Source organism: Phocoena phocoena, chromosome 1, assembly GCF_963924675.1.
Source record: "Phocoena phocoena chromosome 1, mPhoPho1.1, whole genome shotgun sequence".
Lineage (NCBI taxonomy): Eukaryota > Metazoa > Chordata > Mammalia > Artiodactyla > Phocoenidae > Phocoena > Phocoena phocoena.
In genome coordinates this window covers 109,719,554-109,743,386 of record NC_089219.1, presented here as the reverse complement: position 1 = coordinate 109,743,386, position 23,833 = coordinate 109,719,554, and the positions used below count along the sequence as shown (strand labels likewise).

General features: G+C 46.4%; 1 protein-coding gene across 3 annotated transcripts in view; it reads right to left on the bottom strand.

Moving 5' to 3' along the window:
- Nucleotides 1–12,168: 12,168 nt before the first annotated feature.
- TUFT1 (tuftelin 1) overlaps nucleotides 12,169–23,833 on the bottom strand; it is a 43,726-nt gene continuing 32,061 nt past the window's right edge. For all 3 annotated transcript variants that reach the window (XM_065881780.1, XM_065881790.1, XM_065881771.1), the window contains 7 exons: nucleotides 22,307–22,420; nucleotides 18,182–18,310; nucleotides 17,506–17,600; nucleotides 14,779–14,884; nucleotides 13,819–13,902; nucleotides 12,819–12,919; nucleotides 12,169–12,232 (listed from right to left, as the gene is read on the bottom strand). In XM_065881780.1, the coding sequence (XP_065737852.1) occupies nucleotides 12,169–12,232; nucleotides 12,819–12,919; nucleotides 13,819–13,902; nucleotides 14,779–14,884; nucleotides 17,506–17,600; nucleotides 18,182–18,310; nucleotides 22,307–22,420 (693 nt within the window). The remainder of the gene's footprint in view (nucleotides 12,233–12,818; nucleotides 12,920–13,818; nucleotides 13,903–14,778; nucleotides 14,885–17,505; nucleotides 17,601–18,181; nucleotides 18,311–22,306; nucleotides 22,421–23,833) is intronic.

The window sequence follows — 23,833 nt, the reverse complement described above, 5'->3', positions numbered from 1 at the left end:
TCAGGTGCCCAGGCCGGTGCTCTTCATTCAGTAAACACATGATAATTTTCATCCTCTCCTTAATAAATTAATTAATTATTTTAGTGTTGGTTTGGCTGAGTTTTCTGGAAACTTCCAGAACGAATTCTTTCTTAAGAGTTTATTAAACATGAGCAAAATGAACTGAAATTTCAACTCTGAGAAATGCTGGTCTAACACACAAGCCTTCCAAATGAGCTTCAAACCTTTCAGCCTACTAAAATGTTTACTGGTCTGTAATATACTCCCAGCTCTTCTCAAAGCTCTGCCTCCGATGATGTGAGCCATAGGCAACTTAAACTAGGACAGGGATACGTTTTCAAGTTTTCATAAAGTATTTACTTTTCTAGAATCCAATTTCTTTTTAGGCCTGGTCTTTCATCTTTCTGGTGCTAGACTTAATTTGCAAAACTGCTCCCTTGTCTCACTCCAATCTGTCTGGCTGCCCTTCGTTAAATAAGTGAGTTTGGGATTTACAACAGGAAAACTCCGGGGGCCTAGGCACGGTCAGAGGAGAGAGCCTGCTTGTCTTCCTGTGGGGCCCACAGTAGGCACCTGCCCAGGTGCTCAAGGCCCTGCTGCCCTCTTGTGGCAAGCAGCGCCGCTTGGCAAACAAAGAAACTCCTCTTGTTTTCAGGTTCACTGGCTGACGAAATGTGCTCTGAAACATTGCTGTGCCCCCCTCCAACCCCCCAGCGCCAGCATGTGGGATCTTAGTTCCCCCGACCAGGGATCGAACCCATGCCCCCTGCATTGGAAGCACAGAGTCTTAACCACTGGACCGCCAGGGAAGTCCCAGGACCCGTGTGATTTTAGAACTGGAAGGAACCTTGGCTGAACCCCCTTTTTTTGGTGGTGGTGGTGGTGGTTGTTTTTTGGTGGAGAAGGAGCCTGAGGATAAGAGAGATATGGTCATTTAGCTAAGGACACACCCTGGTTAGAGAAGTGAGCAGGAATGGAACACCCACCCTCATGAGAAGACAGGAAAGCAAAAGGAAACGGCCAGTTGAAATTTAGGAAAACAGAGAATGTTAAAAAGTTGCAGACCAGCTGAGCCAGCTGAGCCGGGTGGATCTGGTGGGCTTCTCTCCATCCGTCAGTGACCACTTCTCCCATTTTCTGCTTCCCAAGGAAAGCTGCTTTGTAATTGCACACAGGTCTTGGATAAGGACCATCTCTCTGTCTTTTTTGAACACTTTCTTATACCAAGGACACACCATTCCATTGTAGGAGATCAGGATTTTTGTCCAAGCTTCAACCTTTAGTTACTCATACCACACTCCCAATTTTGGGCCTCAGTTTTCTCCTCTGGAAAATGAGGGAGTTGGGTCGGATGTTTTCTAAAGTTTGCTTTAGCACTGATAGTTTATGATTGTCTGTTTGCCTCTTGGCACACAAATATCTGGCACACAAATATCTGGTTATTAAGACTCGGAGTAACTTGAGGGCAGAGTCTTTTCCTCTTAATATCCCCAAAGCCCAACCCTATACCACTGACATATTAGATGCTCAAAAAGATTTATTAACAATAATTAGCATATTCAGTGTCTGCTGACACTGCCAGACACATTACATATGATATTTAGATATGGTTTTATATTAACGATCGCCACACCTGTGAAGTTATAGAGCACACCATTAAGCACAAGTGAAACCATGCACCTCAGATTGGAACTTGAACCCACGTACTGGGACTCGAACCCGGCCAAAACCCTGACTGGGACTCAAACCCATGCGGCCAGGACTCGAACGTGGCCAAAACCCCCAGTCTTCCAACTGAGATCACAGGACTTAATGAAGCTCAGGTTCTTGATGTCTCATCCCAGAAAGAATTCAGTGAGAGACAAAGTGATAGGTAAGAAGTGAACTTACTTAGAGAGAAACACACTCCACAGAGTGTGGGCCACCTCAGAAGGTGAGAAAGGCACCAGGGTATGGGTTTGTCAGTTTTTATCAGGGTGGGTAATTTCATAGGCTAATGAATGGGAGGAGTATTCCAGCTATTTCAGGAAGGGGCGGGAATTTCCAGAAATTGGGCCACCGCCCACTTTTTTTTTTTTTTTTGCGGTACGCAGGCCTCTCACTGTTGTGGCCTCTCCCGTTGCAGAGCACAGGCTCCGGACGCGCAGGCTCAGCGGCCATGGCTCACGGGCCCAGCCGCCCCGCGGCATGTGGGATCTTCGCAGACCGGGGCACGAACCCGTGTCCCCTGCATCGGCAGGCGGACTCTCAACCACTGCGCCACCAGGGAAGCCCCCACCGCCCACTTTTTGATCCTTATGGTCAGCCTTGGAACTGTCATGGTGCCTATGGCTGTGTAATTTAGCTTGCTGATGTGTTACAGTGAGCATATACTGAGGCTCAAGGTCTAGTGGAAGTCAACTTGTCTGCCATCTTGGGCCCATTTGGTTCAAATCAGTTTATGTCATGTCCTCGGGCTATGTTGTTCTTTCAAAGGCTGTGCCCTGCCCGTTTCCCTCCCGTTTCACAAGGACTCTGGGACAAGATTTTCTATGACTGACTCCTGGTTCCACACTTCCTACCTGTGCATCCTTTCTCTGTGTCTCAATTTCCTCATCTGTAAAATGGGAAGTAAATGGCAGTAAGCACTCAGTAAATGTTCTTATTAGGTAGACATTATTATCTTGATTTTATAGATGAGGAAATTAAAACTGAGAGAGATTAAATAACTTTTCCAAACCGGCATGGCCCAGTGAATGACAGATCTAAGATTAGAAGCAAGATCCAAAGCTCATGGACTCTTAAGCTCTATGCTACATTATCTCCCTACTGTTGAATGACTGACAAATGAATGAAGGAATAAATAAAATTCTTTATTGCTGAAAACAATGCTAATAGTTGGCATTCGACTCTTACATGGGGAGGATACTAATACTCCAGATTGGTCTCTTCCATACAACCTGGGACCAATTAAGAGAGAAGATGAAAACAATTCAAAACAAGAAACAGAGGTAAGTGCCCTCTTCAGCACAGAGGAGAATACAGGTTTCTTCTAAATCAGTGAGGACTTTGTGGCAGTACCAGGGCCAGGCACTGTGGGGATTAGATATTTCCCTGACCTTTCAAAGCTTGCAATCTAGTTGGGGAAACAAACATATGCAAAGTCTGAATTATAATGTCATAATTATTACATCCTAATACAGGGCGATACAGATTATTTATGTTAATTGATTTCAGAAAGGGAACACACAGCACAGGCTTGAGAATTCTGGGTAGACTTCCTGGAAGAGGAACTCAGGCCAAGTCTTGAAGCATGATTAACTTTCTTTGATGTTAGCTCTGATTCTTTTCTCTCCATCTCTGTAGATCTGGTTGGTTAGTCACCAAGGCCTATCGGTTCTTTCCAAATGACTCTCACACCAGTCCTGTACTTTCAAGTCCAGCAGCCATAATCCCAATTCAGTCCCTCATTATTTCCTGCCTGGAAGTACCCTAACAATCTATTAACTTGTCTCTTTGCTGTCAGCCTTTACCTTTTCAGTCCATGTCATCCACCTCTTTCGGATTAGCCTTCCTATTTTATGATGTCACTCCTATGATTCATTCATTCCAACTTCCCTTCAACTAGTATTTATTGAGCATCTACTGTGTTCCAGGCACCACTTTTCTATGTACTAAGATATTCAGTATTGAACAAGACAGGCAAGGAAGAACCCTGCCCACCATCCACCTGGGACTTCCATACTAGTTTTTAAAAACTCCAGCAGAGACCTGTGGCAAGGCCCACCCTACTTATCTCCCCCTCCCCCTAACCTCCTACCACTTTCCAGCAGGATCTTCAGCTGGGCTCATCCCCCCACCCCACCCCATGCCACATTTTTTCCCAAGGCAAGCTTTCTTTATGTCCTTTCTCTTTGAACCTACCTGCCCAAATCCCTCAGGGCCTGGTTCTAGCTCCACATCCTCCCCACCCTTCTCTGTTTCCTCTTATATCACTGTCTGCCTCTCTCACATTTGCATTTCACATGTTCCATTATCTATTTCTATTCATTTCATTTCTATCGATTTCTATTCCACATGGTGGTATTTTTTTCCTCTACTCACCCGACAAGATTCTAAACTTCTGGAGGACTGCAACCCTGTTCTATATTTTTCCATCCTGGCCTCCCCTAGCACCTGGCACATTTTTGTACAAATAATAGTTTTTTCTCTTCCTTATCCTCATCTTTTTTTTTCTTCTCCTAACAATAACAACTAACATCTGTAAAGCAGTTTACAAAGTGTTTTCATGTCCATTACATTCCACAAGCTGCACTATACACCTGTATCAATTATCAATAAATATTTGATGGATTAATAGGGCAAAAGAGGAAGGCATTCCAGGCGAAGGAAATAACACTAGCAAAGGTACAAAGAGAGGAATGATCCTGGCATGAACAGAAGGCAGTGTGGGAACACAACCCTGCTGGAGAGGGAAGAGTGAACACTGTAGAAAATTTGGAAAATGAAGGATAAAGGTAACAAAATCCAACAGAAAAATAAATCCTGCCTTAACACTAACATGGTTAGCAGTTAGGTGTATTTATCTCTAGCCTTTTTTTTAGAAATATTCTTTTTTCTTTTGCTAAGCTGTAATAAGTGTCCATAAAATTTTGTGTCCTACTTTGTTTCACTTAACATTCTAAGCACAGTTCCCTGATGTGACATAGTCTTCATAAAGGCCATTTGTAGTGAATGCAGAATATTCTAGAGTGGCTGCATCTGCATGTACCTATCCATTTCTCTTTTGTTGGACACATGTTTCCCATTTTACGCTATTATAAGAAGCACAGCTCTCTTGTGCAGAGTAGAAATGGAACAAAACTGGGTCTTTGGTGAAACCTCAAATTATTCTATGAAGGCTCACGTAAGCCTAAAGCATCTCTGGACTTTTTAGTCACCTGAGCCGGTCAGACTGATCCATTATTGCTTAAGCCAATTGGAGCTGCATTTTCTCTGATTTGCAACCCACATTATCCCACCTAACATAAGGGCTCCAATGGCAGGACTGAGCTTGTCTTGCTCACTGTCGTAAACCCACCTGAATCCTCAGTCCAAGGCACAGAGTAGGAGCCTAATAAACATGTGCAGAAAAAAGAATATGAACTCTTGTATGAACTATCCATTCTTTTTACGCGGGCCTCTCACTGTTGTGGCCTCTCCCGTTGCAGAGCACAGGCTCCGGACGCGCAGGCTCAGCGGCCATGGCTCACGGGCCCAGCCGCTCCGAGGCACGTGGGATCTTCCCAGACCGGGGCACGAACCCGCGTCCCCTGCATCGGCAGGCGGACTCCCACCACTGCGCCACCAGGGAAGCCCTGAACTATCCATTCTTATCCTGACCAGTGATCTAGAAGGATCTTAGTACTTTTATCAATATGAGCTTATCAACAAAAATGTTGCCTCTTCATCACATTTGCCACTAATAATTCCCCATTTTTTGGCCTTCTTTAGTTCTTCAATTTAGAAAGTTTACATTTTTATGAACTAAAATATTTTCCTTCATGACCTTTATTTTTATTTTTTATTGGGATATAATTGACATATACCTTCATGACCTTTAATACTAAAATTCTAAATGGATCTCCTCTCAGAGTTGATATTCATTTGTATTTTCTTCTAGTTTTTCTACAGTTAAATTGTAGTATTTAATTTCTTTCATTTACTTAGAATTTATTCAGGTGTACTGTTTAAGGTTAGAATTCTTTTCTTTTTTTTTCTAAATTCTTAACCAACTGTTCAAACGCCTTTTCCCGCATTGAGTTGCAATGCTTCTTTTATCCTTTTTTTAATGCTTATATAAAATTGAGTCTATTTCTGCCTAGCTATGTAATATTTCACTATCTGCCAAGGCTAATAATCCTCCAGTTAAGGTCTGTCTTCAAAATTTTCTTTGCCATCTCCCTTGTTTATTTTTCCAGATGAATTTTAAAAATAATTATATCTAATTCTAAAAGGACTCTTGGAATTTTCACTGTAAGTACACACGAAGCCTAAAAATAAATTAAGGAAGAATTGACATCTTTACGATTTTAAACTTTGCCATCCAGGAAAGTTTTTCTTCATTAAGTTTCCCATATTTTTCAACAAAATGTGGTCATTTTCTTCACATAGATTACTGACATTTCAAATAAAGTTTATTTCTAGGTATTTTGTATTCGTTATTTTAGATTGTTTTCTAACTGGGATATTACTGGCATATGTAGGGAAACTTGCTAACTTGTCAAGACAGTCCAACTGACACTCTAATTGTCCTTTTGTTTCTTAGCCATCTCCCTGAAGGTACCACCCACAAGTCTGAGTTCTGCCCTCTGAAGCTAGGTGGAGTGAAACTGCACCTCCTTCTACAGGACACATTTTCATCTCTTGGAGACTGCTATCATGTTTCCATCAGCCTTCTTTTGTCCTGGCTAAATAACCCCGCTGATAGGATGAAAATGTATCTGGGAGTAATTCAAATGACAGTGGTGAGGTGGGTGGATTTGGGGCAGGTTAGGCTAGAGGTGGGGTACCAGTGAGGACTGGCTTCTGTGGTAATCCAGGCTTAAAGAGATGGGCTAAGATGAGGCGAACATGGGAAGGGGCAAGTCTGGGAGATATCTCAAAAGAGGAAACATTAGGACATATTGACAAACTAGATATAAGGAATAAAGAAATGCAAAGAGTCAAAGATGGCTCTAAATCACTGAAGAAAGTAATTCTCTCTACTAAGAGGAAGTATGAGAATTGAAAAGGGAAGGTAGTTCCAAAGGAAGTCAATTTTGGTCCTCCTGACCCTGAGATTACAATATATCCAAGGAGACAGATCCACAGCTTAGTTGTGAGATAATAGAAAACATATTGGTTGTGAGATAATAGAAAACGTATTGGTCTGTGCCCTGGGTTCCTGGCACAGGGTTCCTAACACCCTTGTCAATTCCTAAGTGATAAATGCACTAGGATCATCTTTTATTCTAATGAGGGGACTCCGGCCAGGCTCCTGGATGGGGGCTGGTCACCAGAAAGACCAAGCCATGATTAGAAGCTTGGAATTCTCAGCCCTGTCTCCCACTTACCCAGAGAGGGGAGAGGGACTAGAAATGAAGTTCACGATTAATCATGCCTGCATGAGGAAGACTCCATAAAATACGAACAGTATGGGGTTCGGAGAGCTTCCAGGTGGGTGAGCACATCCTTATACTGGAAAGGTGATGCACTCCAACTTCACCAAGACTGAACCTCCTGCACTCAGGACCCTCCCAGGCCTTGCCCCATGGATCTCTTCATCTGGCTGTTCATCTGCATCCTTTATTATATCCTTTAATAAGCTGGTAAAGGTAAGTAGGTGTTTCCCTGAGTTCTGTGAGCCTCTCTAGCAAATTAATCGAACCCAAGGAGGGGGTTGTGGGAACCTCTGGTTTGCAGGCAAGTCAGACAAAAGTCCAGCTAGGGACCTGCTACTTGCAGTTGGCATCTGAGGTTGGGGAGGGACAGTCTCTTGAGACTGAGCCCTTAACCTTATCTCCAGGTAGATGGTGTCAGAATTGAGTTAAATTGTAGGACACCCAGCTGGTGTTGCAGAGAATTGCCTGTTATAGGGGGAAAAAAACCCACATACTTGGTGACCAGAAGTGAAGTGTTCTGTGTATGTAGTAAAGGAGACATACAGGTGAAAAACTGAGTTTTTCCTAAACATCAGTGTTTTTCCAATTTTCCCCCACAATCATATGTTTTACATAGCAGGCCAGTTCAAACACAAACACATAGAAATAGATATAAAACAGATATAAGTGTCCTCAAACTCCTGCAGACATATGCGAGTTTGGCCTAGAATACCCCTCCTGAATTGACAGATTAAGTCAAGAGGACAAATGACTTCCTTCCCCTCAGCTTGTGAGATCCTGTGGTCTAAGACTTGGCGACCAATACCTGGTCAGGAAATTAATTAACCTACCACCATCTACCCTCAATCCCATGTCCCAGAGGGCTCCAGAGGAAGAGAGATTCCAGAAGAAAGGCCACACACATTTTAGAGTTGAAAGTAGGTCTCACTGCCCACCCACAGAGCACACAGAGTTAGAAATTTCTCACCTTTTAAAAACACATCTCCTTTAGCCTCAGGCTAGATAAGGATTTTCCTTGGAGAAAGAGGGGCTAGAGAATATTTAGGTCTCCAACTTTGAGTTTCAAGGCCATGGGGCTTAGAACTGGGACAGGGAAGATAGGAAACACTTTCTCCTTGCGAAGTGAGAGTCCTAAATCGAAGCATGGAAAAGAGGCCAAGGGCCCTAGGCTAACATCTGCTGTTGGGTCAGAGCCTGAACAAAACTCAGGCCCAAGCTCCGCAACACTTGGCAATGAGGAATGAGGGAGCCCACGGGATTAGCAGAGGCCCAACAAAAAACAGCAACACACATTGAAGAGCTGATTAAAGACAGAAATTTGCTTTTCTACCCCAAGGGATATTACCCTCCTCAGTCAAATTAAGTTGCTTTAAGCCATGTCATGTCAAATCATCTTTACAGAGTACATCTTGGAACGTTTCATAATACAAAATTTTTTTCAATAGAGTTGAAAATAAGCCAATCAATTTTTGGCTTTAGATACTTAGTTTTAAAAAAGAGTAAGTGAGAGAGTAGCACTGACATATATACACTACCAAATGTAAAATGGATAGCTAGTGGGAAGCTGCTGCAGAGCACAGGAGATCAGCTCGATGCTTTGTGAAAACCTAGAGGGTGGGATAGGGAGGGTGGGAGGGAGACGCAAGAGGGAGGGGATAGGGAGATATACGTATACCTATAGCTGATTCGCTTTGTTGTACAGCAGAAACTAACACACCATTGTAAAGCAATTATACTCCAATAAAGATATTTTTTCAAAAAAGTAAAAAGTAAAATAAAATTAAAAACTGAAAAAAAAAAAGAGGTCCAATGTACCATTTGGTTGAAATACCATGTCCCTGTCAGGATTTTTTCTACTCAGGGAGGGGGCAAATGAAGAGGTGGGAGGACAGAGGCAAGGAGTGCTTCTGCAAGCTTCTCCCATGTTGGGGTGATGCTCCGGGTTTATAGCAGCCTGCTGATGACGGCTGCGTGTCCGGGCAGCTCTCAACACCCAGCTCAAATAAACAGGCCGTCATGGCAAAGGTCCCAGGGAGTCAAACTCAATCTTCCCTCTGCAACATATTAAAGGAGCACAGAGGAGTTGGCTTACAAATGACATAACGCAGGCAATAAACAGGCTGCTGAAGTCAGGAGCAGCTCCTCACCACGCCCTTTCTCAGGCCCTGGGCTCTGCTTCGTTCTCCTCCAGTCCCCATTCTCCATCTCTAATGGAAAAGTTGCCAGGATATAAACTACCTTTCCCTCAGCTACTTTTTCTTCCCATAGACCCTTCTTAGCCCCTGTTCCTTTCAGCAGTGGTACAACTAAACTCGGGGAAATATACACCAGGGGCACTTTTTGGTCCCAGGAATCTCTTAGAGCTCTAGTTCTTTTTTTTTTTTCCGGCCGTGCCACGTGGCTTGTGGGCTCTTAGTTCCCTGACCAGGGATCAAACCCGGGCCTGAGGCAGTGAAAGCGCAGAGTCCTAACCACTGGACCGCCAGGGAACTGCCATTAGGGCTCTAGTTCTAATCTCCAGAACGTTTCCAGACCACCTCATTATCCCCAGATGGAAGCTCTGCTCATCCAACCATGTCCTTGAGACCCAGCCCAGAGCCTCCCTCTCCTGTGCGGTGGCTCACTCGCTCCTGTCTCCTTCCAGCCACGCAAGCCAGTCGCCTTGGCACCTCAGGTAACCGCACCCTGCTTCCACCCTCTTAATATTCGGAGAACAAGCACAGTCTAGATACACCCAGGCCAAGCAAGACTTCCAGAGAAGGAAGAGAACCCAGGCTGTCAGAAGACAAACCCAGGTCTGGAATGGAAGGAGGTATCCAGTGCATCCTGAAGCCTGGATGTGAATTAGCTGAGAAGCAGACAGGGGAAGAAAAGTCACAAGAGAAAAATTTACATTCTTTTGATTGAAGGAGAAAGGGGACTAGAGAGGAAATGCAGCCAGGGATGACAGGGGTTCCACTTCTAGTTTCTTTGGTACAGGGAAGATTCGTGTAAATTTAGCTATGTCCCCATTGGGCCCTGCAGTCAACTACATTTTTTGGCAGAAAGAAAAAGATGATCAGTGGATTAATTGAATGATGCCTAGAGATAGCCAAAAACTAAAGCCTCAAACAGCTGCAGTCAGCATTTCCAGAGTACTTTTCATTTCTGCGAAGCACATGGAGTTAGTCATCTCCCTCCAGTGCTGATTGGTAAATCTCTAAGTAATCACAGGACCTCTGTCTGTCAGCAGATCTTTTCCAACTGAGGAAGACACTCAGTGGCCAACCTTAGGGATCCCACAAGGCCACCACCCCAGACAGGGTCAGAGCTCAAGTTAGAGGCTACCTCCTGCAATGCGGACTGCTAGACTATGGAGCTGAGCTGTTTAACAGAGACATGCTAACTCCTCCGAATGCCACAAAGTCCCCACATCATCGTGTTGGGGATGTCACCATACCTCCTAGATGTGGACAGCAGGGTGCCCACCTGCAAGAGGCACTAAAATTATGCTCTTTCATCCTCCCTGAAAAGTGAAAAGGAACCAGGCCAGGAGCTCAAAGAGACACATTAACATAATTTATTAAATTCACCCCACAAAGAACATCCCACAGGAAAGAGTATCAGAACTGGAAGGGCTCGTGGAGATTATCTGGTCCAGCCCCCTCATTTCACAAATGGGAATGGCGAGAAGAACACCAGAACACCAGAACACGATGGACAAAGCCAGCATGGGAGCTCAGCCCTGATGCACAGAAACCACAGACTTAAGGCTTCTGGTTTTGAGCCAAGTAGAACTTAAAGATTTAATGTTTATTTTTCATTTTTCTGTGTCCTACGGTACCACATTCTGATGCTTATCTCCTCCGTAAGGCTGCAGGAAGAGCCCTAAAGAAACTCGATGAGTGGCAGGTTCACTCAGAGCCAGGGTAACAAACTGACTGTGGAGCAGAGGGGTGCAGAGGGGTTAAGGGAAGAATTCAATCCCTCCTGATTGCTCTCTTCCCCCAAACAACAGACACTCAGACCCAGATGCTTCAGGGCGAATATATCAATACTTGCCTTCCTGAGGTTTGGAGGAGGAAGGGAAAAGCAGCAGGAAAGAGAGAAAAAGACTATGACATCATTCTGAAATCGACAAGTCCACTGGGAACACTCTTTTCCCTCTGTCAGAGCAAATCCAAACACCGCAAGAGAAGGCTGCAGAACTCTGAACTCTTGGTATTTAATCAGTTGTAAGCAAAAACACCAATAACTTAGCAAAATAAATACCATGAGAGTTTCTTCGCTGAGACTGATGTAACCCAGTGAAAACAGTTTTTAGGCTCTGAGTCGAGAAGAATGAGGTGTATCTTGCTCCACAACTTAGGGGGAAACCCTAAGATATTCTGGGAGTCCTCACAGCAGACAGAAGTCGCCCGTAACTGTCCGTGGCCTCACAGAACCTTTCTGCTATGAGCTACTCCCTGAAGGACATTCCCCCTCCCCAAAAGACAAGGCCGTCCAGTCAAAGTTGAGGTTCACAGGCCATGACAGGTAGCCCCATTGTCTGTCTGCAGGAGGTCCGGGTCAGCATGGGCTGAGGGTGGAGCAATTAGAAAAAGCAAACAGTTTGTTGCTAAGAACTGAGCTGTGTTTAAGGAAGGAACTTCATGCCCCAGGGCCACTCTCCAATCACTGCTGACATCTGTGCCTCCAGCTTCTAGGGCTGAGGTAGATCTTGTCACCTCTCCTGACCTGCGGAGGGCCTGGCTTCTGGGGCAGAATAACCGGCCCGGGCTACAAACTCCAGTCTACAACAGAAGGGAGGCTCTGCTACAGAGAAAAATAGTAACTATGGGAATAAGGCTACTGCCCTGGGTCCTGTAGGCAGGATATCGCCGGCCTCCAGAGGCTGCAGTGTCCAGAGGGGGAGCTCATCCCCCGTCCGCCCAGCGTAGAGGATGGGCGTTCGGAACCATGAAGGGAGCAGTTGGGAAGTCAAAGTCAGGGCCGGCAGCCTCCAGGGGTGGTGGGCTGCTCCTCAGGCCAGAGGCACCAGCAACAGCAGCATCTTGTCTCCTTCAGCTCATGTTTCCATCACTCGGATGAGAGGCATGGGCTTTGGGCTGGCGGGCTTGGTGATCCTAACGCTGAAAAGAAAGTCGGAAACGCTGAGTGCCCTGTTGTTGCCCACCCTTCACAGAGCCGCCCCTCCAGTTTGCCTCTGGATTCCATCCTGCAGGGCCCGCTGATCTCGGTTCTCATGCCTTGACATAGTAATTGTCAGTGCTAAGAGGTTAGGGGACTGGTACTTTTGTCTGGTGGCAGGGGTGGGGAAAAGAGAAGGTGTAGCTGAACACCTTAGGAGTGGGTATGGCTGTGATTCTTGATTTTTTTTTCAGTCTTGGACCTTTTTGTGAATCTCTTGGAAACAAAAGGCCCTCTCCCTGGAAATATGCCCTTACTATACATTCACAATTTTTGCATATGACTTTAGGGGCTTCAGACGCCTCTAGCACTGTTCACGGGCCTCTTTGGGGTTCTGGTATCAGGCTCTACTCTAAGCTGGTTAGAAAGTGGTTCAGGTGGAGAATGGGTCAGATTCGAGACTGAGAGAATGAAGCTGGATTTAGAAGAGCCTTATCCTGGCCTTGGCACTAAAGGTCTCCTTCCCACGGCTCTGTCCCTCTTTCCTTCACTTCCTACCTGGGGCCCACTCCATTCATGCCCACTCACCTGCCCAGGTTCTCAGTCTTGGTCTGGTTCTGGGTGCTGAAGTTGCCATGGGTGATCTGTTTCTCTATCAGGTGTTCCATCCGGTCGTGCATCTCTAAATTCTGTAACACAAGTTATGAGATTAGAACTGGGCTTCCTCTGGTTTGCCCCGTGCCACATTTAACCAGCTCATTCTGGTCTCCACCTCTGTGCGCTGCTGTCACCCCAACCCCTACCGTGTGTGCCACCAGGATGCCCTCTCCCTCCAGTACTTACTTGCTCCAGCCTCCTTCCCTGAAGGCGCGTTCTCTCAATAACTGTGCAGCACTGATCCTCTCCTGTAAATCCTCTCTATACATTTCCTGCATATAACTTCCTATAGTCTGCTGAGATATTTACTTATGTTCGTCCATATGCTTTTCTATAAAGTATTCTTAGGTATTTTTTAAATGTATTTTATCTATAAATCTAGACTGCAATCTCCCTGGAGATAAACAACCCTGTCTCCCATTTCTTTTTATCTCCCCCACTAGCTGGGACCCTCACACAATGGCTGCAAAGCAATCTCAGGTAGTCAGTCAATGGACAGGAGGGGCCCTGAGGTATGGTAGAAATCAGACCAAGAACTCATTAGCTAATGGAGCCCATCGCCTTAGCCAAGGAGAAGACTCCACCCGTAGAATGCATCCTCCTTCAAAGCTCAGCTCCACTGTCAGCTCCTCTGCCAAGCCCATATAGTCAGAATGAAGGGCCGGCCTCCATGCTGCTATGTGGCACAGGGCTTGCACCATGAGGATATATCCTTTCAGAGTGGGGACAGGTCTTGCCATTGTTTGCAACTCCCTCAAGAGTCTTAGAAAATGTTCACTCAGCAGAACTGAAGATCATCCAACCACCCCAGCTACTCACTTCCGAGCAGCAGCTAGACAGGATCGAGACCCCCTCCAGAATCTCCCCCTCCCTATGTCCAGTTTTTTCTTCAAGAGTCTGCTCCCTTCCCAGGGCTGCCCAGAACACACACCTCGGCTTCCAGGTAGGCAATCTTCTCCTTGAGCTCCTGGATGACAGTGTCCTTTGACTGTATCACAGCTTTCGAATTCTGGAGCTACAAAGATATGGCAGACACTGGAGCTTGTTCTGAAATGACTCATTACATACTCATCGCACTTCGCCCCGCTGCCGGGGCGGGGGGAGCCAGCAGAGACAAAGGGCAGAGTTTTGCACCTCTCACGTGGCTGGCTTAGCTTTTCTATAAAAGCCTTGTTTCAGTGAGTGTTAAACTCTTGATTACCCCAGGTGTGGGGGCAGGGGTTTGAGGGGAACACCACCCTGATAATCCAAAGTAATGGATGATTCAAAACCCCTTCCATTTGACTTTGGGAAATACAAATTATGTATTGGTTCAAGAGATATTTATTGAGTGCTTACCATATGACAGGCCCTGTTCTAGAGAATGGGCAACAGCAGTGAACAAGACAGAAAAATCCTAGCCCTCATGGAGCTGATATGCAACAACTATGCCCTCCCAATAAGGGTATCTTAAATTCTCAAAACGATTCTACAAAATGGAATATTCTGAGTGTCCTACCCTAGCTCAGGCAAGGGAAGGCAGAAAATGTGCATGAGGTGCAAAGGCTAAAAATCTACACACAGATAAGTGAGTTTACTGGGACTTAATTACTCATTTACCAGCACTCTTCAAAGTGTGGGAGAGAATAACCTTGTCCTTCTTCTCCCATGGGAACGCACAAGGCAAATAACCAAACGAGTAGGGGAAAGATGGGAGAAAAGCAAATCCCAATCACCCTAACCTAGCCATCGGTTGCCATAAATGTTTCATGGGACACTTAATGAATATAAGCCAAGATACCCAAGAGAATAAATCAATAAAGGTGTAGACTTGACAGGAAAACAGGGCTAGACAATGTGGAAACTTCCAGAGGGGGTAACCCAGAGCAGGGTAAGATCTAACCCTGCTTACCTGCTCTATCATTTGCCGGACTTTCCGCTGCTGGCTCTTAAGCATGTCATCCAAGTGGTGGATCTTCTGCCGCAACCCAGCCACTTCCTTTTCCAGGTTAGCAGCTCTGGGGATTAAGACCAGAAGGCTGAGGCAAGGGGAAAAGATGCTTTCTCCACCCAGTCACAGTAAGGACCTTGGGCTCAGGGGCTTTCGATCAGGCATGATTCCCTCTGCCTGATTCCCCAGTGGTCTGCTGTAAGGAGGAGGTGGTGGGACACCTTAGAACAACACATCAGAAGCATCACTAGAGATCATCTAGTCCAAATAAGGGAACTGAGGCTCGGAAAGGTTAGAAAGGATAAGTCATTCTGGATAGTTCTACAGATAAAACTAGAGCCAATAGGTAGATGTTTCAAGGAAGGAGTTCTTATATTAATACAGGAAAGACTTTTTCACTATTAAAGTTGTCAGAAAGTGGACTGCCTCGTGTGTAATGAACTCCTCCTTCCTGGAAAGATTCAAGTACAAGCTGGGATTATGATACCCTAGACCATCAAGCTTTGGCAGGGATTTTATATCAAGAGGGAGATAAGATTTGAGGACCCTTAAAGCCTCTTCACACAAGTCCATTTCTAAGTCTCCTGATTCCCAGCCACTGCTGCTTCCTTTGCCTCTTCTAAGCAAACTGGGCCAAGATCTCCAAAGGTCAGGCGGCTGGGGAGTCCAGGAGTTCAGAGCGCTGAAGAATTGCTGGTACCCATTACCCTCTGGGTCTGCCTGAGGAAACAGACAAGCGCCCACTGCTAGAAGATGGGCAGTGCTCGGCGTGGGGGGCAGTGCAATCTGAGCCTCCAAACTCATCCTTCCTAAGCTTCAAACATTCTAAGTTGTCACCCTCAGCTCTCCAGTGCCCTATTACTCAGTCTCCTTTTATTTAGAAAATCAGCATTTATGATGCATAGCTGTCATTTGCCATCCCCAAGTCTTGGTCTTTTGTGTTTCTCCTGCTCCTTCCACTCAGTCTCCTGCCCATGAGCACCTCCACCATTGAGGAGGGAGTGCTGAGTAATTTAAAGCAATTCTGGGGCTTCCCTGGTGGCGCGGTGGTTAAGAATCCACCTGCCAATGCAGGGGACACGGGTTCGAGCCCTGGTCCAGGACGATCCCACATGCCATGGAGCAACTAAGCCTGTGCGCCACAACTACTGAGCCCGTGCACCACAACTACTGAGCCTGCACTCTAGAGCCCTTGAGCCACAACTACTGAGCCCCCGTGCCTCAACTAATGAAGCCCGTGCGCCTAGAGTCCATGCTCCGCAACAAGAGAAGCCACCACAATGAGAAGCCCGTGCGCCACAATGAAGAGTAGCCCCCTCTCGCCGCAACTAGAGAAAGCCCACGCACAGCAACAAAGACCCAATGCAGCCAGAAATAAATAAATAAATGTATACAAAAATTAAAAAAAAAAAATCAAGCAATTCTGCTGTGAAGTCTGAAAGAAGGCTACAATAAGATGTCTGCATTTTTCATGCCAGGCAGGCCTAGATCAAGGATATCCCAAGGAGAAAAAAGGACCCCCCAGAAGACTGAGGGGTCCAAGAAGGCAAGGATTGTGTCGGTTCATCTTGGAATTCCTTAGAAGGCCCTTCAGGTAATGTCTGTTGAACTTAGAAAGGTCCAACTTATACAATGAAGTCCAGACCAATATACTAATGTTAAATTTGATTTACCGGGACTTCCCTGGTGGCGCAGTGGTTAAGAATCCACGTGCCAATGCAGGGAACACAGGTTCGATTGCTGGTCCAGGAAGATCCCACATGCCGCAGAGCAACTAAGCCTGTGCACCACAACTACTGAGCCTGCGCTCTAGAGCCTGTGAGCCACAACTACTGAGCCTGCCCGCCATAACTGGAGAGCATGCTCCGCCACAAGAGAAGCCACCGCAATGAGAAGCCCACGCACTGCAATGACGAGTAGCCCCCGCTCGCCGCAACTAGAGAAAGCCCATGTGCAGCAATGAAGACCCAATGCAGCCCAAAATAAATAAATTTATTTTAAAAAATTTGATTTACCATCTGAGATCTTCTATATTACTTGCCAACAGTGTAAAAAATTTCTAAATTTGTGAAGGTCCAAGAATGGCTCAATCTTTGCCCTGTAGGTTTCACTGGTCTGGGGCCTCTGATCCCCCCTGATCAGAGGGAATTCGCAAAATCCTCTAAGCCTGGAGTAGAAAGGATCTCAGAGATCCCCTAGATGCCACTGCTGACAGGTGGGTCTCAGTTTCTGAGATGGTTCAGATGAAAGAAGTTCAGTAGCTCTCCACGAAGCTGCTCATTTTATTTTCATCAGCACGACTTGTGAGGAAAGTATTCAATTTTACCCTCAGATAATTTACAGTTGGTTTTTGTTTAGGGGGGGAGTAAGCTGTGGTGTAATAATACCACTTCCACATCCAGTATGACAACCAAGGAATGATGTGCCACAACGGCAGACACTTTACCAGCTCCTGCTTGACCCTGGCTCTAAAACTGTAGAAGCCCTTTCTTCAGGTTATTACTCCCTGGAAAATGAGCTCCTTGGAGACGGCAGCCTCCCCAACAGTATCTCCCTGGGCAGGGCCCCACACTGAGCAGACACATGGTGAGTCAGAGCTGGAAAATCTGACATCAGCACCAGCTTCCTCCCCAGGTCTGTGCCCTCCCTTCCCTGCACCCCAACCTCACAGTGAACCAGAGTCCTTACTTTTCTTGTTCTGCTTGGCAGTCAACCTTCTTGCTCCGAAGTTCCTCCAGAGCTGTCTCCCTTTCCCTGACCTTTGCCAGTAAGGCCTGATGCTCCTGGATGGGCCAAAGGGAAGAAAATCTAAGATGAGATGGCGACAGTTCCTGTGTTTGGGGTGAGATGGGCGCTAGGGCTGGCAGTCAGCCCCTGCTGGGCTTGGGACAGCTGCCAAAGAGCAGCAGCCCAAGCTGGTTTGATGGGGCACTCTCCCCTGTCCGGGATAACCCTTCCCACCCCAGCACATAGAAACTTCTCAGCCTCACCCAGCTGCCCAGAGGGAGAGTCCGGCCCTGCATTATCCAGGCCCCCCTGCCAACTATGGCTACCAGTCCCAAAGAAACCAGGCTGAGTGGCTCCTGAAGAACCATCTTCAAAGGCCAAAGGGCAGCTATACAAGAACCCGCCTGAAATGGAAATGGGTTCAACTCTAGTTGTCAAGGGCTAAGTTAGACAGAGAAAGACCTTCCCATTGCTTAAGGGCTGAAAGGTCCTTGAAGGTATTTGCCAAAGGAAGCTATGAAATGTGATTTTCTGGAGCTACTCAGAGAAGGACAGTCCCTGCAACCACCTCAGTCAATCCCCAGGTGCCTTCCGGCCCAGGAGTCTGAATGCTGAAGAGCAAGAGTCCAACAGTTACCGTCTCCATTCCCAGAAAGCATCTCTGCAGCTCCCCGACTTCCGCCTCCTTCTGTTCCACTCTGTCCTCTGCTCTCTGAAGGGCCACCTGATTCTGTTCTGCTTCTCTCTGGTACCGACTGAGTGTGACCTGTGACAGAGGATGGGGATGCGTTAAGCAGGCAGAGGGACAAACATGGATAAAAACCTTAGAAAAAAAAAACCCGGAGGGGGATTGCCCTGGTGGTTCAGTGGCTAAGACTCCGTGTCCTCAATGCAGGGGGCCCGGGTTCGATCCCTGGCCAGGGAACTAGATCCCACATGCTGCAACTAAGCGTTCATATGCCGCAGCTAAAGATCCCACACGCCACAGCTAAAAATCCCACACACCGCAACTAAGACCCAGCACAGCCAAATAAATAAATAAATATTAAAAACAAAAAAACCAGGAATCTGGGTGCAGTGATGGGAGGAGGGAGGCAACCCTGATGAGCACACCGCTGTCTCCCACTCACTGTTCCAGGACCACTCAGGAGACTAGCAGATTAACTCCACTTGCAGGGTTAATTGTCACAGAGTTGATCAAGCTCTACTTTAGAGTGACACCTGGAACCCACAAGCACCTGTTTCCAGATGGATGACTTCGTCAACATCCCCACCAGCCCTCCAGTGCCACCCAAGCTTAACCCAGTGTTTCAGCTTTCCTCCTTGTGCAAACACAAAAAATCCAGGGGAGGAGATCGTCATGTCCTTCCTTCTGTCTCCCACTCTTCCTCGTCCTCACTCCCAGCAATACCGGAAAGGCCAAAATGGCACCCAGAAGGGCTACTAGCACCGGGAAGAATTTGCTCTTTGTCAAAGATGATAAGCCAATTTGGAAAGGAGAGAAGCAGAACTTGTAGTGAAAAGGTAAGAACTTGCCTCCTTTCCGCCTACATGCATTTTGCCAACTCCAGTCATCCTTCAGGTCTCAGCTTAGACACCCCTTCTTCTAGGGAGCTCTGAGCTCGGGTGAGAAGCCCTTCCTTGTGTGCCCACAGAAGACACAGCCCTTCCCTCTTATAGCACTGAGCAGATTTTGCCCGGTCACTTGTGTGCACCCCCCAGGAGACAATCAACTTCATGACGGCGGAGACCTTGGGCACCGTTACCTTTCCAGAGCTCAGCACAACACCGAGCACACAGCCACTGCTCCATAACATCATGAATGGAACTGATGGTCATCTAGTCCAACCCTCTCCTTTCACAACTAAAAATCAACTGACCTATTCAAGGTTACACAGCCAATGAACGACAGAACCCAGTTACTTCATCATCCATTTCAATGCTTCCCAGATACCCCACACTGACTCCCCAGTCAGTTACTAAAAAAGAATCCAAGTAGCCTCCGGAAAGCCTAACCAGACCTGGTAAAACAGCACACCAGCCACCAGTCTGTCTGGCACCTCCCAAGCCAGAATCAAGGAGGAGAAAGCAAAGCACAGGATGATGTGTGATGGGATGTGTCCGTGCCGCACACAGCTCTGTCCAGAGCAAACTCAAGGCAAATCCCTCCTAACAGCCAGGAGCCAGTAGAACGGGAAACCATGAGGTTTTCCTCATGGTAATTGACAACCTTGCCCTTCCCACCCCGCATATTCAGAAAAGGAGACCAGAAAGTCTAATTCACCAGGAGAGACAGAGGAAAGCCTTCAAATGTCTCATATTAGCCTGGAACAGGCCAACCCCATGGGCGGGAATGTAAAAATAAGGCCTCTCGGGCTTCCCTGGTGGCGCAGTGGTGGAGAGCCCGCCTGCCGATGCAGGGGACGCGGGTTCGTGCCCCGGTCCGGGAAGATCCCACATGCCGCGGAGCGGCTGGGCCCGTGAGCCATGGCCGCTGAGCCTGCGCATCCGGAGCCTGTGCTCTGCAACGGGAGGGGCCACAACAGTGAGAGGCCTGCATACCACAAAAAAAAAAAAAAAATAAGGCCTCTCATTTCTGTACACAAACATTGCACCCAGGTTGATGTGTGCTCGGAGTACAGCATTAACGGGCCACAGATGATCCTCACACCCAGCTGTAGGATCACAAAGGAAAACAACACAGTCCTCTGCCACATCAGTCCCATAGCTCCAGCCAGCTCTGCCCTAAGGGAACCTCTTAATCATAAGAGGGTGTGGTGACCTACCCCAACAGTGGGAGAAACCCAAGGAGCATCTCCTATTGTAGGTGGGTGCTGCATGCCTTGGGGTTAAAGGGCAGCCCCCTGTAAGAAGCCATGGGCGTGTGGTTAACAGCTGTCAGGGGTCTTCTAGCCTTGGGCTTTTACTCAGGACACTTTTGCTCAAGCTTTGAAACCCAGGGCCAGCAGAGCCCCCCGTATGCTGCCAAAACCAACCAGTACTTCACAGTGTCTCTCAATGTAGAAACTTCTTTCTAAAATTCACAGTCTGGTCAGTGCTACAGCCTCGACCTCCCCTTCCTCCTGTTCTACTCCAATAAGGTAAGGAACAGCCGGTCATTGAACCAATTCATTGTCAACCAAATTATACAAATTGTGGAATCTGAAATAGATACAACAAACTCCCTTACTGCACAGCTACTCTGTTCTGAGACAAACTAATCTTAGTATTACCCTAAGCCCAAATTATTTAGGATAAGAAAACCCATGTGTTAAATTGATCACTAAGAAAAATATAGGATATTTTTTATTTCTAAAACCCTTTTGAATAATAAATATACTTACATATATTACCTCACTCAATCCATACATCAAACCTGTGAGGTATATTTCATGACCCCTTTTTACAAAAGTTGAAACTGATGGTTAGGGAGGTTAAACTACTCACTCAGGTAAGACTTCGACTACTCTTGAGGCAGTTGATCACTCTCACTGCCCTTCGTCCTCACCCTCAATACACCTCTCAAAATTCCCTCTCTTAGGGAATTCCCTGGCGGTCCAGTGGTTAGGACTCCACGCCTCCACTGCCGGGGGCCCGGGTTCGATCCCTGGTCAGGGAACTAAGGTCCTGCAAGCCGCATGGTGTGGCCTAAAAAAAAAAAATTCTCTCTCTTAGTCGATAAAACAGAAGAGTTCAGGCTGGGATTCCTCTTTCCACCAGACCCTGGCAAGCCTGGGCAGGGCAGAATCCTATGATTACATATTTCTGATCTAAAAAGTACTTTACGTGTGGGTGAACAATACCAGATAACAGAAGGTTACTCTCACACAGAGCAGCTAGGAAAACTGCTCTGTTTGCCCAGTGCACCTCATCTTATACCCAAAGAATTGTCTGGAAAGCATGGAAGACGTCACATACTTTTAATAGTGGGGGGCTTTCTCTATATAGAGATTTTTATATATTTTTTAATCTTCTACAATAACCTAGTATTACTTTTATAACAATAATTGAGATACTCACTCAAGATCACAGAGCTATGGGCAGGAGTAGGGATAAATTGGGAATTTGGGATTAACCAATACTACTACTATATATACTGTAGATAAACAGCACGGACCTACTGTATAGCCCAGGGAACTATATTCAATACCTTGAAATAATCTATAATGGAAAAGAATCTGAAAAAGAATATATATATATGTGTGTATATATATATATATGTGTGTATATAACTGAATCACTTTGCTGTACACGTGAAATCAACTATACTTCAATTTCAAAAAAAAGATCACAGAGCTCTGTGTTGTAAAGCCAAGTCTTGATCTAAAGTCCCCTGACTCCATTGGCACAGTTCTTCCTAAGACCACACCAATTCATCCACTCATCCTGTCCACACTTAAGAGGCACTCACCTGATGCCAAGTGTTGTCCCAGACACTGGGGATGCAGTGGTGAACCTGACAGCAACAATCCTTGCCTGCATGGTGCCTAGAGCCCAGCAGTCCTTATAGAAAGGACTCCTGAAGTACCTGCTCTCCCAGACCAGCATCACCACTCTGCTCCAATAGAGCAGAGACTCAAGAGTTAGCCTTAGACAACAAAAACTATAGATATCCAGGAAAGGGCAAAGCAGACAGGAAGTGCTCCAGGCCGCAAAGCCTAGCCTTTCCAGTTGATGGCACTCCAGCCAGGAAGACTTCATCTGCACCTGTATCCAGTGGCCCAGCCCTTAGGGCACCTTCTCCCCAGATCCCAAATCTCACCTCAAAATCCACACGGTCTGACTGGTGCTGCCGCTCAGCCTCCTGCAGCTTGACAAGCAAGTCCTGCACGGTCCTCCTCAAGCTCTCGACATCTTCATCTATATAGGTGTCCACCTGCAGCCAGAGGAGGGAAGGGAAGGTGAAGTTACTGTGTTTGTGACTTGGTAAGACAAGGTCCCCCCAACAACGCACACTTGTTTGGACCATCTTGCTCAGACCACCCTCACAAAAGAATTCACATCGCACAAGGGGAGAGTTAGTCAGTCATAGGCACCAAGGAGTTCTGAGTTATTCATAGGAAAACACTCTCATACCTTAAAGAACTCAACTAGTTTCCAATCACCTGATTATTTTAGGACACACTGTAGTAATCTTTATACATGTATCAACTGATTAATGAACAGGTATGTTTATGCCGTTCTCATGTGTCTGTCCTGCTTCCATCAGACTAGAGCTCTCTGAGAGCAGCAACCATGTTTCGCTTTGGACTACAGTTCCCCAAGGGCAGGGACTGTGCCACATTCATCATGAGGGGCATGTCCCAAAGGCACATCTTTTGTGGTTCTCTGCACTTAGCACAGAGATCAGCAGATAAAGGGTTACTGACAGATGGGCAGCTTAAGGCAAAAGCACCCAATAAGTTCAGGAATCTGATTCGATGGAGGAAAAAGTGTCTCACTGAGGTTACTGTGAGCCTCTCCCCCAGGCACACCCAAACTGGCATGTATGCTCTCGCCTCCATCTCTGCTGCAATTCAGTTACCAGTTCCCTTGAGTCTGACAGAAAAGTCCCTCCCCGTCTTGCACAGCGGGAAATAGCAGCACCTTCAAACCAGAGCACAGAGCTCAGCTGGAAGGAGGGGACAGGGTCCCTGGGTGGCTGTGTTATCACTGAGTCCTGTGGGCCTTGTTTCTCTATCTGGAAAGCAGGGAAAAGACTCCTTACCACGCCCTGCCTTATAGCCTGCCTCAAAACTAAGATAATATCCGGTAGGGCTTGGAGCCTGTGAGAAGAAAGGCTGAACAGATAGTGCCAGGTGTTATTATAACTTGTTGCCAACAGCATATTTGCCAAATATGGTGATTCGGGGAAGGGAAACATCCAAACTGCACATCTAAAGTAAGTGGCTAGAATCACAACATTCCAAATCCAGCCGTCAGTAAGTTATCTGGTCAGTTCCCCTATGTCTGCACCTATGCTGCTGGGCAGGTGAGAACGTTTGAAAAGGCTCCTCCTGGAGCACAACTGTTATGTGTTTATTTCAAATGGCATTCTCATAAGACTCTGATGATAAGGAAAAATTTAATGATACAGTATGAAGAGAAAAAAAGGCAGTTATAAAACTTTACATGCAGGAGCTAGAGACAACAAATCAGATTTTAACACAGCAACATAGATAGAGCCTAAAAACATGGTGTTGGACAAAAAAAGGAAAAAACAGAAATACAGCACAAGTCCATTATGAAAATTAAAAACGGGCTTCCCTGGTGGTGGAGTGGTTAAGAATCCGCCTGCCAATGCAGGGGA